At 36.3% G+C, this 16175-nt stretch overlaps 1 protein-coding gene across 1 annotated transcript in view; it reads right to left on the bottom strand.

Annotated features, from left to right (window-relative positions):
* Positions 1-1034: 1034 nt before the first annotated feature.
* LMBRD1 (LMBR1 domain containing 1) overlaps positions 1035-16175 on the bottom strand; it is a 124779-nt gene continuing 109638 nt past the window's right edge. Inside the window, exons 15-16 of the mRNA XM_066253193.1 lie at positions 1921-2012; positions 1035-1783 (exon numbers count right to left, since the gene is read on the bottom strand). Coding sequence (XP_066109290.1) covers positions 1667-1783; positions 1921-2012 — 209 coding nt within the window. The 3' untranslated portion in view covers positions 1035-1666. The remainder of the gene's footprint in view (positions 1784-1920; positions 2013-16175) is intronic.

Below are 16175 nucleotides of genomic sequence, written 5' to 3' on the forward strand. Positions count from 1 at the left end.
ATACAAATGGCCAACAGATATATGAAAAGATGCTCAGCTTCATTAGTTATTAGAGAAATGCAAATCAAAACTACAATGAGCTATCACCTCACCCCTGTTAGATTAGCTATTATCAACAAGACGGGTAATAGCAAATGTTGGAGAGGCTGTGGAGAAAAAGGAACCCTCATTCACTGTTGGTGGGACTGTAAAGTAGTACAACCATTATGGAGGAAAGTATGGTGGTTCCTCAAAAAACTGCAAATAGAACTACCTTATGACCCAGCAATCCCTCTACTGGGTATATACCCCAAAACCTCAGAAACATTGATACGTGAAAACACATGTAGCCCCATGTTCATTGCAGCACTGTTCACAGTGGCCAAGACATGGAAACAACCAAAAAGCCCTTCAATAGAAGACTGGATAAAGAAGATGTGGCACATATACACTATGGAATACTACTCAGCCATAAGAAATGATGACATCAGATCATTTACAGCAAAATGGTGGGATCTTGATAACATTATAAGGAGTGAAATAAGTAAATCAGAAAAAAACAAGAACTACATGATTCCATACATTGGTGGAACATAAAAATGAGACTAAGAGACATGGACAAGAGTGTGGTGGTTACCAGGGGTGGGGGGAGGGAGGACATGGGAGGGAGGGAGGGAGAGAGTTAGGGGGAGGGGGAGGGGCACAGAGAACTAGATAGAGGGTGGCGGAGGACAATCTGACTTTGGGCGAGGGGTACGCAACATAATTTAATGACAAAATAACCTAGACATGTTTTCTTTGAATATATGTACCCTGATTTATTAATGTCATCCCATTACCATTAATAAAAATTTATTAAAAATAAAAAAAAAATAAAAAGGGAAAAAAAATATTGTAGAGGTGGAAATAAGGTATCTAATGGATTAATATCTGAACAATAACAACATAACACACTTTGGAATGACATGGTCTTAAGACCACCCAGGAGTTTGTAATCTGTTCATGAAATCTACCCGAATGGCACTGTGATTTAATGAAGAAAATAGAAAACAAGATGCACGGAAAGTAACATTTATTTACCAGCTATAGTGTGAATATTATTTTCAGACAATCAGTTATGGACACTTTAAAATTCCACATTACTTTAGAGATCCAAAGGCACAACACAAGTAATTATGTTTTCAAAAAGTGAAAAAAGGAAATATTAATTCTGGAAGGTTTTTAATCAATTTAACTCTATTATACACTAAAAAAAATTCTACAAACATTCCCTCACATATTGTTATTATAGCAATTTTATTTATTTTTTTAAATTTTTTTTAATTTATTTATTCATTTTAGGGGGGAGAGAGAGAGAGAGAGAGAGAGAGGAGGGGAGGAGCAAGAAGCTTCAACTCCCATATGTGCCTTGACTGGGCAAGCCCAGGGTTTTGAACCGGCGACCTCAGTATTCCAGGTCGACTCTTTTACCCACTGCGCCGCCACAGGTCAGGCATTATAGCAATTTTAAATGTTAATCTATGATACAATAATGTTACTTCAGAAAACATAAAAAATATAGTTTTTTTTAATAGCCATGCTCCCATTTTTGATGAAAGCTATTCAGTTCACCTGGATGTAATTTAACACTTTAAAAATACATGAGATATTGCAGTCAGCTTTATAAAATCTTTAAGACAGAAGGCTATCAAACGGAATAGACAGAGGGCTCCTCATCACTTATGTCTGAATCACCTTCATCAACTCCTTCAATCACTGATTTCTTCCCTTTACAACAGGATACAATTAATCCGATCAAAAATACCTGTAAATGTAAAGGAACTACATGTTATTTCTCAAGTCTAAAGTCACTCAGAAAATAATGAATTTAAAATACAATGGCATTACTGTGATGCAAATGGACCACTAGGGTTAAAGCGTCCTTGGGATACCCATACGTACCCCAAGAAAGGCCCAGTTGCCGAAATAGTATGCAGCACTGAAGAACCAGAACTTGTGAAGGAATAGGTATGTGCGGGTCACAGTACACTGATCTACAAGACAAAGAAAAAACTATCATGAGATCATTTTTCTTTTGAAATGGACTATTAATACTATATATGAAAATTTATTAAACTAATGACCAAGCTCAAAGAATAAGTATTAGAGACAGGACTAAAATTTAGGTCTGCTTCCAAAGCCTACTCTTTCAATACCCCACTATAGTTTAAATTACCAACTAACATGATATATAAAGTGAATGCCACCAATGTAATCCCAGCTCTTAAGTATAAAAAAAACTATAGTGGCTAAATTTATTTGAACAAAGTATTTTAAACCAGGAGTATCATACATATCCTAAAACAAAACTGATAAAGTTTTCCTGATGAACATTAAAAAAAAAAATGAACAAAGTAATCAGATGTGGTTGGTATTAAGCTGCAGTTTTCTTTCTTTTCCTTTTTTATTGAGAGAGAGAGAGAGAAGGGACAGACAGACAGTAAGGGAGAGAGATAAGAAGCATCAATTTATAGTTGCAGTATCTTAGTTGTTCATTGATTGCTTCTCATATGTGCCTTGACCAGGGGCTCCAGTTGAACCAGCGACCCTTTGCTCAAACCAGTGACCTTGGGCTTCAAGGCAGCGACCTTTGGGCTCAAGTCAACGACCATGGGGTCATCTATGATTCCGCACTCAAGCTGGTAAACCTGTGCTCAAGCCGATGAACCCATGCTAAAGCTGGCAACCTCAGGGTTTCAAACCTGAGTCCTCAGCATCCCAGGCTGATGTTCTAGCCACTGCGCCACTGCCTGGTTAGGCAAGCTGCACTTTTCTAATAATCCAATTTTCAGGACAGCTCTAACTTGAGAGGTTCCTTGAGCTTTTCTTTTTAAGAATGCTATTGAAAAGATGGCTGCTGCTTCTAAAAAAATACAAAAACCATGGATATGCTAACATGATATGCTTACTATTTAAACTCTAGATAGCATTACAGCTTGAATTATAAATAAAGCATATACCCTTCTCTTTCCAAAAATATGTACCTCTTCCAGGGAAAGTGGCAGACTGATTATTTGGTATTTGTGTCAGACATCATAGTGGTTTTATCCAAATACATTATCTCTACTAGGATATAAAGTCCTCTATATATCTTGTCATATATCTAGTAAATAATGTATAAAAAATACTTGTCTATTAAAACTACTCAGAAAGGTCTGGGAAGCACAATATTAAATAACTGATTGAAAAATTACATATGCTGCAGTTAATATAAGATTCCAACTCCACAAATTTCAGAGGGCCTCTATTCATTACAGAATAAAACCCTTATCTTACAAGACTTCTTTTCAGTCTATTAATTACAAAAGAGATCATGATTTCTGCACATTTTTATCCAAAATGCAGAGTGGCAAAAAATTCTACATGCAACCAGGAGACCAATATTACATTTTATTGTTGATGAAGAATACACACTATTGATTTCTAATTTTATGAACTCTCTTCTCAGCTTCAATAAATAAATGCTACTTTTTTAAAAAACATAAAATTGAACTGAAAATTTCATAGTCCATTCCTGACACTAATGCACTTTTGGGGGTGGGGGGCTGTCACATGGTTTTCTGAAAAATAGCGTTTAGGTTATATTTTATCAAACTACAAGACTCATTATGTAAAGCTTTAGCTGTTATATAAATATTAAGATAATCTAGATTTTATCTATTCTAACCCTTTCCATTGTACTTCAACATTTACTTCTATTGTTCAATACCAAACTATACAAAGTAGTCTCTTTCTGGCAGAAAAACATGCAGTTTAAAAGAGAAGCAACCGGCCCCTGCCCAGTTGGCTCAGTGGTAGAGCGTCGGCCTGGTGTGCAGGAGTCCCGGGCTCGATTCCCGGCCAGGGCACACAGGAGAAGTGCCCATCTGCTTCTCCACCTCTCCCCCTCTCCTTCCTCTCTGTCTCTCTCTTCCCCTCCCGCAGCCGAGGCTCCATTGGAGCAAAATTGGCCTGGGCGCTGGGGATGGCTCTATGGCCTCTGCCTCAGGCACTAGAATGGCTCTGGTTACAACAAAGTGACACCCCAGATGGGCAGAGCATCGCCCCCTGGTGGGCATGCCGGGTGGATCCTGGTCGGGCGCATGCGGGAGTCTGTCTGACTGCCTCCCCGTTTCCAACTTCAGAAAAATACAAAAAAAAAAAAAAAAAAAAAAAAAAGAGAAGCAACCTCTTCCTCTCATAAACAAAGACCACTGATTTAATGCCGATCTACTGATCCCCCAAGAGCCTCCTTCATATTTTTTGCTCTCTTACTCAACAGAAAAGCCTAAAATGAATATTCAAAGCTCCCTAAGAAAAAACAAAAAGGCTTCATGCAACAGTGGCTGAATGAATGTATCCCTTCTCTCCTATAGTTATGAGCACCCAAGATTAAAAATGTACACTAGGCACTACGAGTTCAGTACAGCAGAGAAGCACTTGGCCACTCTTCCACCCTGCAAATCAGGGGTCGGGAACCTATGGCTCGTGAGACAGATATGGCTCTTTTGATGGCTGCATCTGGCTCACAGACAAATCTTAAATAAAAAAAATGTTAAAAATACAAAACATTCTCATGTATTACAATCCATTCATTTCCTACGGCTCATGTTCACGGTTGCGGGTAGCTGGAGCCAATCATGCTGTCCTCCAGGAAAACACCAAATTTTTATTGGATAATGTATAATGTACATGGGTCGTTGTATGGCTCTCATGGACTTACATTTTAAAATATGTGGCATTCATGGCTCTCTCAGCCAAAATGGTTCCCGACCCCTGCTGCAAATGGACAAATCTGAACTGTTGAAACTATGCTTGCAAAATGAGGACATCACCATGTTTCCTTATAGGGTCATTCTATAGACCAAATGAGGCATAGCTGTCGTTTGGTATACATGGAGGATTAGTCCCAGGATCCCCGTGGATACCAAAATCTGGGAAATTCATGCTCCTCATATAAAATCGCATCATTTGCATATAACCTATATTTGCAGGTAGGCTATAGCAAGTAGGTATGCCGATCCATCACTTCACTCGGATTCAGCATATATTGCTAAGTGCATGGCAAATTCAAGTTTTGATTTTCAGAACCTTCTGAGATTTTTTTCCCAAATATTTTCAATTTGCAGATGGTTGAATCCATGGATGTGAAACCACAAATAAGGAAGGCGACTTATGTATCAAAGTCTCCATGCAAAGTGACAGTTAATATTAATTTTTCCTTTCAAGGTATAACTGAACCCAGAAAAAGAACACAGTTCTTGCCTAGCCTGTGGTGACACAGTGGGTGGATCGTTGACCTAGAATGCTGAGGTTGCCAGTTCGAATCCCTGGGATTTCCCAGTCACGCACATACAAGAAGAAACCAATGAATGACTCAGTGAAGCATTGATGAGTTGATACTTCTCATTCCCCCGCCCCCTCTGTAAAATTAATAAATAAAATGTTTAAAAATAAATTGTTTAGGTATTAGTTTCATGACTACACTGTACATGTTCATTATTTTTCTTTCTCTATAAGTCAAAACAAATACAAATGGATTTGGTGAAATTCAAGTATGTATAATTTAGTAACAGATTACTTGCTAAATAGATATATACCTTTAAATAAAAATAACCACTGTGAATGTTTTAAAAATAAAGACAGGCTGAGAATTAAGGGAAAATGTCCATTCACAATTATTTTAAAATCAAAAACAGTATCTTCTATTGCTTAGTAACCAGATGAGCTCCACTGTACAAGTACAAAACTGTATGAAGAGGAGTGACATCAGAGAAATGGTGGCGTGAGAGATACTCATCTCTCCCCTTGAAATTTCAACAAATTCTACAACTATATGCAGAGAAAAAAACCCAGATGAACCTGAAATATACACACACTGGATAGACAAAGGTATGATCTGGCAAGAAGTTGGGCCAAAGCACAGAAGAAAAAAATAGTACCAGAGGACTGAGTCTTTCCCCTTCCTCACGGACCTGAAGGAGGAGGCACTGTTGGTGCAGACTTTGTCTCAGACTCAGAGGAGTCGGGAGGAGAGTCTGTCTGGGGGGAAGGAGCTGAGTTAGGGATGACGACCAAGAATGGAAAGCAGGGCCATTTCCCGGCGTCTGCTGCCCCCGTGATTGTAGGGCTGAGCTATTACAGGCACAGGGTGCACACAAAGCCAGTGGCAAGCTCCCAAGAACTGCAGGCAAATAGCTTGTGGTGAGCAGCCCACAGGACACTAGGGCACGCTTGATCTGCCCACCCGACCAGCACCATCTAGCCTTGTGGCGCCAGATGCGCTTGATCTGGGATCTGTGCACCACCAGCTCTGAAGCTCGGGCACCAGCTTGCCAGAGGGAGTTTAAGCCCCTGATCTAGGATCTCTGCTGCAGCTGTTCCTGAAACTCGGGGACACTGGCTTGTGGCACGCACCCCCTTCCCTGCCCAGAGCTGTGCTTGGAGAGTTTAGAGTGGTACTGGAGGAGGGACTGGACTCTGTCACCCCAGCCTCCTGGTTCCTCACTGCCCCACTTGCTGTGAAAACAGCAGTGGTGGTGAACCCCCCTCTACTAGGTCTCCAGGCTGCTGCTCTCTCCTGTGAGAGGCAGGGGCACCTGGAAACTAGATCCCCTGCTCTGTTGGGACGTGGACGAGGGCCCTAGAGGACTCCTAGTCAGCCAGTGCCAGTATCATAAAGTTGCAAAGCCCTAGCAACAAAACCCTCCTACCAATGCAACGACCCTGCCTTCATCATTACAAAGGCAACAGCTAAGCCTTAACAGAACACCCAAGAATCTCACAGAGGCAAATCTTGTAGTGCAGCACTACCTGCCAGAAAAAGGAATAATGATCTCCTGTTGGGGTTATTAATAATACCACCCGCAAATACCATCAAGGAAAAAAAATCAAATATGGATATACAAGACAGAGACCTAGCTCAGATAGATGATGAAAAATCTCCAGGAAAAAAAAACAAACTCAATTACATGGAAACCTTGGAGCTTAGTGACAGAGAATTCAAAATTGAAGCTCTAAAAATACTCAATAAGACATAAGAAAACACTGAAAGGCAACTTAGTGAGCTCAAAAAACAATTTAATGAACAAAAAGAGTACTTCACCAAGGAAATTGAAACTATATAAAAGACCCAAACAGAGATGAAAACCTCAATACACAAACTGAAAAATGAGGTAACAAGCTTAGCCAATAGAACAAGCCAGATAGAGGAGAGTCAGTGACACTGAAGACAGGCAACTAGAGATACTACAGAAAGAAGAAAGAGACTCACAAATTTAAAAAAATGAGAAAGCCCTATAAGAATTGTCTGACTCCATCAGGAAGAGCAATATAAGAACAGTGGGCATATTAGACGAGGAAGAGAGGGAAAAGGGAATGGAAAACGTATTGAAACAAATGATCAATGAGAACTTCCCAAGTCTGTGGAAAGAGAGCCTTGAATCCAAAAAGCAAACTGAATGCCGAGTTACCTCAACCCAAACAGACCTACTCCAAGGCACATCGTAATGAAATTATCACAAATCAGTGACAAAGAAAGAATCCTCAAGGCAGCTAGGGAGAAGACGGATAAAACATATAAAGGAAGGCCCATTAGGTTATCACCAGATTTCTCAGCAGAAACATTAGAAGCCAGAAGAGAGTGGACCTCAACATTTAAAGTACTGAAAGAGAGGAACTACCAACCCAAAATACTATATCCATCAAAGTTGAAGTTATCCTTCAAATATGAAGGGGAAATGAAAACATTTACAGACATACAGAAGCTACGGGAATTTATCACCAGAAAATCCTCACTACAGGAAATACTAAAGGGGGTTATCCAACCAGATACAAAGAGCAAAATAAGACAAAATTACAAGTAAAATTTTTTTTAACAAAACCACAATAAAAGCAAGGATAATCTGTGACAACAATAACACAAAAGGGGAAAGGATAAAGACAAGCAGTAACAAAGGAGGATGGAGTGCAGAAACACTCATGAGATAATGGACTCTAATAAATATGGTAATTTTTCTTCAAATAACCTAATGGTAACCATCCCTGAAAATGCCACTGTTGAAACACATAGCTTAAAAAAAGAAGAAACAGAAGACAGAAGGAATACCACCAAACAAAAACAAGTGACAGAAAAACAAGAAGAACCAAACAAGACACAAAGCTATCAGAAAGCAGTATATAATATGGCAATAGGAAATCTTCAAGTGTCAATAATTACACTAAAGGTAAATGGGTTGAACTAACCAATAAACAGACACAGAGTAGCAGATTGGATCAAGAAGCAAAACCCAACAATATGCTTCCTTCAAGAGACACATCTAAGCTACAAAGATAAAAATAGATTCAAAATGAAAGGTTAGAAAATGATTCTCCAAGCAAATAATATCCAAAGGAAAGCAGGAGTAGCTATAGCTATACTCATATCTGACAATGCTGACAAGACAACAAAGGTAACCAGAGACAAGGATGGACATTTCATAATGATAAAGAGGACAGTGCATCAAGAAGACATAACACTCCTTAAAAGATATATACCAAACTAAGGAGCACCAAAATAAAAAGCAACTACTAACTGATCTAAAAGTGAAAATCGAAAAAGATATAATCATACTTAAAGACCTCAATACACCATTGATGGCTTTAGATCGTTCATCCAAACAGAAAATCAATAAAAAAAATATTGGCCTTAAATGACACACTAGAACAAATGGACATAACAGACATCCACAGGACATTTCATCCCAAAATGTCAGAGTATACATTTTTCTCCAGTGTACATAGACCATATGCTGGGCCACAAAACCAACAAATTCAGAAAGACTGAAATTATACCAAGCATATTCTCTGACCATAAGGCTTTGAAACTAGAATTCAACTGCAAAAAAGAAGTAAACACACCCACAAAAATGTGGATATTAAACAACATACTTCTAAAAAATGAATGGGTCAAGGAAGAAATAAGAGGTCAAAAGATATATACAGACAGATGAAAATGACAACATGACATATCAGAATATCTGGGATGTAGCAAAAGCAGTGATAAGAGGGAAGTTCATACCATTACATGCTTATATGAAAAAGCAAGAGAGAGCCCAAGTAAACAACTTAACATCACATCTTAGGAACTAGACAAAAAATAACAAAGGCAAACCAAAGCCAGAAGAAAGGAAATAATAAAAATTAGAGCAGAAATAAATGAAATAGAGAACAGAAAAACTATAAAAAAATTAATACAACAAAGAGCTGGTTCTTTGAAAAGATCAATAAAATTGACAAATCCCTGGCAAGACTCACTAAGGAAAAGAGGAAAGATTCATATAAACAAAATCCAAAATCCAAAATGAAAGAAGAGAAATTACCACAGATATCATAGATATACAAAGGATTATTTCAGAATACTATGAAAAATTATGCCACCAAATTCAACAATCTAGAAGAAACGGATAAACTCCTAGAACAATACAATCTTCCTAGACTGAATCACAAAGTAGAAAGCCTAGATAGAATGATAAGCAGGGAGGAAATAGAAACAACTATCAAAAACCTCCCCCAAAATAAAAGTCCAGGGTCAGATGGATATACTAGTGAATTCTACCAAACGTTCAAAAAAGAACTGGTTCCTACCCTTCTCAGAGTCTTCCAAAAAATTGAAGCAGCAATATTTCCAAACACATTTTATGAGGCCAACATAACCTTCATACCAAAACCTGGCAAGGACAACACAAAAAAAAGAAAACTACAGACCAATATTTCTAATGAATACAGATGCAAAAATCCTAAACAAAATACTAGCAAATCGAATACAACAACACATTAAAAAAAATAATTCATCATGGTCAAGTGGGATTCATCCCAGAAACACAAGGATGGTTCAACATACATAAAACGATTAACATAATACACCAAATCAACAAAACAAAGAACAAAAACCATATGATCCTATCAATAGATGCAGAAAAAGGATTTGATAAAATATAACAACGTTTTATGTTTAAAACACTCAACAAAATGGGTACTGAAGGAAAATACCATAATAAAGGCCATTTACGACAAACTATTAGCTAACATCATACTAAATGGTAAAAAACTGAAAACTTTTCCTCTAAAATCAGGAAAAAGACAAGGCTGTTCACTCTCATAGTGCTGGAAGTTCTAGCCAGAGTAATCAGAGAAGCGAAAGAAATAAAAGGCATCCATATTGGGAAAGAAGAAGGTTTCACTTTTTGCAGATGATATGATCTTGTACATAGAAAACCCCAAAGACTCCACAGAAAAGATCTTAGAAACAACAAACCAATACAGTAGGGTTACAGGATACAAAATTAATATATAGAAGTCTATTCCTTTTTTATATGCCAACAAAGAAACCTCAGAAAAAGAACTCAAAAAAATAATCCCTTTTACAGTAGCAACAAAAAAATAAAATACCTAAGAATAAACAACAAAGAATATAAAGGACCTATATACTGAAAACTAAAAGCATTATTAGAGGAAATTGAAAAAGACACAATGAAATGGAAAAATATTCCTTGTTCGTATATAGGAAGAATAAATAGAGTTAAAATGGCCATATTACCCAAAGCAATACACAAATTTAATGCAATTCCCATCAAAATTCCAATGTCATTTTTTAAAGAAATGGAAGAAAAAAATCATCAGGTTTATATGGAACCATAAAAAACCTTGAATAACCAAAGTAATACTAAAGAAAAAAACCAAAACTGGAGGCATTACAATACCTGACTTCAAACTAAACTATAGAGCCACAATAATCAGAACAGCATGGTACTGGCAGAAAAATAGACACTCAGACCAATGGAACAGAATAGAGTCCAGAAATAAAACCACATATATATGGTCAAATCATCTTTGATAAAGGCATCAAAAACACACAATAGAGAAAAGAAAACCTTCTCAATAAATGGTGCTGAGAAAATTGGAAAGCCACATGCAAAAGAATAAAACTTGACTACAGTTTATCTCCTTGCACAAAAATTAATTCAAAATGGATTAAAGAACTAAATATAAGATCTGAAACAATAAATTACATAGAAGAAAACATAGGTACTAACTCATGGACCTTGTCCATAAAAAACATTTTATGAATTTGACTCTAAAGGCAAGGGAAGTGAAGGCAAAGATAAATGAACGGGACATCAGACTAAGAAGCTTCTGCACAGCAAAATAAACTGTCAACAAAACAAGTAGGCAACCAACTAAATGGGAGATGATATTTTCAAACAATAGCTCAGATAAGGGACTAATATCCAAAATATATAAAGAACTCACAAAACTCAGCAACAAACAAACAAATAATCCAATAAAAAAAATGGGAAGAGGACATGAACAGACACTTCTCCCAGGAAGAAATACAAATGGCCAATAGATATATGAAAAAAATGCTCATCATCACTACTTATTCGAGAAATGCAAATCAGAACTACAATGAGATACCACCTCACACCTGTTAGATTAGCTATTATCAACAAGACAGGTAATAACAAATGTTGAAGAGGCTGTGGAGAAAAAGGAACCCTCATTCATTGTTGGTGGGAATGTAAAGCAGAGCAACCATTATAGAAGAAAGTATGGTGGTTCCTCAAAAAATTAAGAATAGAACTACCTTATGACCCAGCAATCTCTCCACTGGGTATAAATCCACAAAACTTGAAAACATGGGTATGTAAAGACACATACACCCCCATGTTCATCGCAGCATTGTTCATGGTGGCCAAGACATGGAAACAGCCAAAATGCCCTTTAATAGAGGATTGGATAAAGAAGATGCGGTACATATATACAATGGAATACTACTCAGCCATAAGAAATGATGACATAGTATCATTTATAACAACATGGATGGACCTTGATAACATTATACTGAGTGAAATAAGTAAATCAGAAAAAACTAAGAACTGTATGATTACATACATAGGTGGGACACAAAATTGAGACTTATAGACATAGACAGGGGTGTAGTGGTTACCACGGGGAAGGGATGAGTGCAGAAGGAGAGAGATAGGGGAAGGGGAGGGGCTTAAAGAGAAACAAAACATAGGGTGACAGAAGATGATTTGACTTTGGGTGATGGGTATACAACATAATCGACTGTCCAAAGGATGTGGAGATGTTTTCTCTAAACCTATGTACTCTGATTGACCAATATCACCCTGTTAAATTTAATTGCCCAAATAAAAAAAAACTGTTATGAAAAAAGTCATTCAACGTTCTCAACATTGTTAAAACTCTAAATTGTAAAAATTTTATTACTCATTTACATACTTAAAGATATTTTGGGAGTCAGAGTTTGACTGAATTAGAAATTTAAGGGCCAAATGAGGGATTATAAAACAGAGATTGAGTTGGCAGAAATAAGTAAAATCAAATCATTTTCTCCTGAGGTCTAATAAAACATTCAGTGACATTTTAAATTGTCTTACACTCAGCAATTATTTTGCCCACCACAAATAAATCTCATATATTTTTTCTATCACATCGTTTTTCTATCACATGGTTACCATTTTTAAAGACTGTAGATTTGATATACACCTTCTAATATAAGTTAAATCATTGTTAGTGTTCTGCTTCGCTGCTGAAAAAATGACACTAGACCACAAATCCACACACACAATGTGTTGTAACAGTTCTTTATAGATATCTTTATATGGATATGTGTTTATACTCAGTGGCATATGTCCATATGAGCATTCTGGTTAATAAGCCCATGTATATGTTTTCTATTCCAGCGATGATTCCACACTGAAGAAATGAAGGTAAGTTCCCCCCTTACCATCTGCCATCTCCCACCTGCTCACCTGAATCACACCTATCTAGGAGAGCTACAGATGTCTTTCTATAGTTATCTAAAAAAATTATAAATGAGTATTTTGAACTTCGACCTTCAAAGTAAATTCAAGTTGCTGGATGTTTCACATAGAAATTGTATTCTAAAATCAGAAGTGTTCAGAAGACTTCTGACTGTTGTTCTACAGAAGGACACAAGAAAGATCCAATTAAACTAACGAATACATGTTAACAAAAAAAAATTAAAAATAGGGGCTCACATAAAAATTTCTAATGACAAGGAAGCCATACCAAAAAAATATTTAAGAGCCCAGAAAGCACACCTGGAGTACATGAATTAACCCCAAAGCCCTCTGAATCCTGCAACTACCACCCTGCCTTCACCTCTCCTCACTTATCATCAAACCAGATAAACAAGAGGAAGTGTAATTAAACTATTATTTTTTCATGTAATAGGAGCCTTTATAAATATACCTGATAATTTTAATATTACAAATTTTATTTTTTCCTTTTAGACTACTTGTATGTCATTGTTGGTGTATATTGACCGCCATAGAGATGTTTAGTTATACTGATAAATATACCTTTTATTTTAAATATATTTTTGAAAACACCATTTAGTGTAATTTAAGCCATGATTGTTACATCTTCAGTAAAATCAACTTAAAATTAATTAAACTCTATATTTAAAAAAAGAATCTTTATATTACATATACATAAATAGAAAGGGCATTTCAGAAAACTCATGTACCATGGCAAATGAATTTTAAAGCCAATATTTTGTTTGATTATTGACAAAGAGCAGGAGAGACTGGACCATTTAGAATGCCACTTCACTTCTCATGGTCATCCATGATTATGCTAACTTCGGTTGCTGACTAGGGCCTTGCTACTATAGAATCTTCATAATAGACATATAAATCTTAATTGTATACAGGCTAAATAACTTGGAATTTATTGTGACATGATTACATATTATTTCTCAAATTGTTTTAAGAAAAGGAGTTACATGAGTGAGTGGAGATTAACAGTGAGAAGTGAGTGTAAGACTTGGTAAGTCAGGAGACAACCAAGTGAAAACATGAGCTGTCAGAATAGAAAGGAATGTTGGATCTGAGAGGTGTTTGGAAGTAAAATCTGAGTTAATCATTGTTTTACTGTCAAGTAAATTTATAGCACGTGAAATATATACATATAAAAAGATTTTAGAAACTAACAGCATACATCCAAATAAGGGAGGGAGAGAAAATAATTAAAATATGTAATAAAAATCAAAGTTGTATATGTATCTTAAAACTTAACAAATGGCATACAGTTCAATCAATATTTTGTTAAATCTCACTGGAGAAGCTGGGTAAAAAGAATTGGTGAACATCAAAAATCACAGAAGTTCTAAAGGAAATAGTTTTATTATATTGTATAAATACGAAACTGTATCAGGCCAATAAAGATAGCACTTGCCAGATTTTTTTGCACTAAAGAATGAGTTTTATACTTACTTTTTTTTTTTTTTTGTATTTTTCTAAAGTGAGAAGTGGGGAGGCAGAGAGACTCCTGCATGTGCCTGGCTGGGATCCACCCAGCATGCCCACCAGGGGGCAATGCTCTGCCCATCTGGGCATTGCTCCATTGCAACCAGAGCCATTCTAGCACCTGAGGCAGAGGCCATAGAGCCATCCTCAGCGCCTGGGCCAACTTTGCTTCAATGGAGCCTTGGCTGCAGGAGGGGGAGAGAGAGACAGAGAGAAAAGAGGAGTGCTGGAGAAGCAGATGGGCGCTTCTCCTGTGTGCCCTGGCTGAGAACTGAACCCGGGACTTCCACACAGCGGGCCGATGCTCTACCGCTGAGCCAAAAGGCCAGGGCCTGTGACTATTTTTAAGAACTAATATAATTTGTGTTGAGCTCTGAATACATTTATTTTTAAGATGTTTCTAAGGTGTTAAAATATGTATTGCTACTTTAAGAAAGAATGCTCCTAATTACATTTGTATTATTAATTGTCCATATAAAACTTATAAAAGAGAAGCACAAAGGTAGGCATTAGCATATAACCTATAGAAACAATCACAACCTTTATCAGTGAACTCTAAATTAATAAGACTTATTATTTATTAGTCTGAATTGTCTTAGGATAGTAAAATATTAAATAATTGTTTTCTATTACTTTATTTTTAAATAACAGTAGTTTAAGGGGTACAGTAGAAAATGTTAAAGACAGAAAATTGAGATTTAGTTCTTGAGTCTGCTACTTATATACTGTGAGATTCTGAAATGAGTCATTTAACTTCTAAATATCTATCTTTGTAAGTAAGTGACATTAAGGTACTATCTGCTTATTGATAGACTGACATTCTGAGAATTCAATTTAGAAAGAAATCTACATGTGCTTTAAACAAAGAAAAGATGAATGTTTAAAGAGTTAGCAACTTTAAGCAAGAATCTATAAATGTAAGTGGCTGAGAAGTTTCACAAAATTACCTAGGTTGGCTTTGGTGTAGACTGACTTCATCCTACCTAGAAACTGTATGACTATAGATTTAGTTTTCCATACATAATCTTTCTTTCTGGTGAGAATTCACTAACCCTGAGTCTCTAGTTTCTTTAATAGTGACATTTCCTATGGTTAGTTAATAAACTGTCATCTAGCTAATACATTAGTCTCTTCTCTGTTCAGTTATCTGAAGCCAAATATAGATGTTGAAGATAAGTATAGCAGTTTTCTGAGATAATAATTCTATGTTATCACTGTAACTTAAACATTCCTCTACCCATGATAAATAGAATTAAATAAAATGAGACAATCAATGCAAACTTTTTATTTGTCTAGTAAAATATTACATATTTATTATACTTTATCACAAAAAAAGTACTTTAACCTGTTGAAAACAAAGCTTTCTGGTTCAAGGTGACAGAATGAAGACAGGCATTTGTTTCTTGTCCTCCCCAGGACCGCATACAGACTCACAGACACACAGAACATTCTGACAGTTGAAGATGAAAGGAGGGTGGAGGGAACAGGTGTAAAAGGTGAAGGGATTAAGAAGTACAAATTGGTTGTTACAGAATAATCACAGGGAAGGAAAGTACAGCATAGGAAATATAGTCAATAATAATCTAGTAACTATGTACAGTGTCAGATGGGTGTGAGATTTATCACCCTGATCAGTAGTAAGTTATGTAATGTTTAATCACTGGGGTGTACACCTGAAACTAATAGAATAATGTATATCAATTTTTATTGAAAAATAATTTAAAAAATTTTTAAATAAAGTAATAGTATAAAAATGGAGCTAGGAGCAACCTTTAAACACCAAAGAGAATGGGAGAAAGGCTATCAGGTGATGAAAGATTTCAATAATAATCTGGAAGAGGG

This window comes from Saccopteryx bilineata, chromosome 1 (genome assembly GCF_036850765.1).
Source record: "Saccopteryx bilineata isolate mSacBil1 chromosome 1, mSacBil1_pri_phased_curated, whole genome shotgun sequence".
Taxonomy (NCBI): Eukaryota; Metazoa; Chordata; class Mammalia; order Chiroptera; family Emballonuridae; genus Saccopteryx; species Saccopteryx bilineata.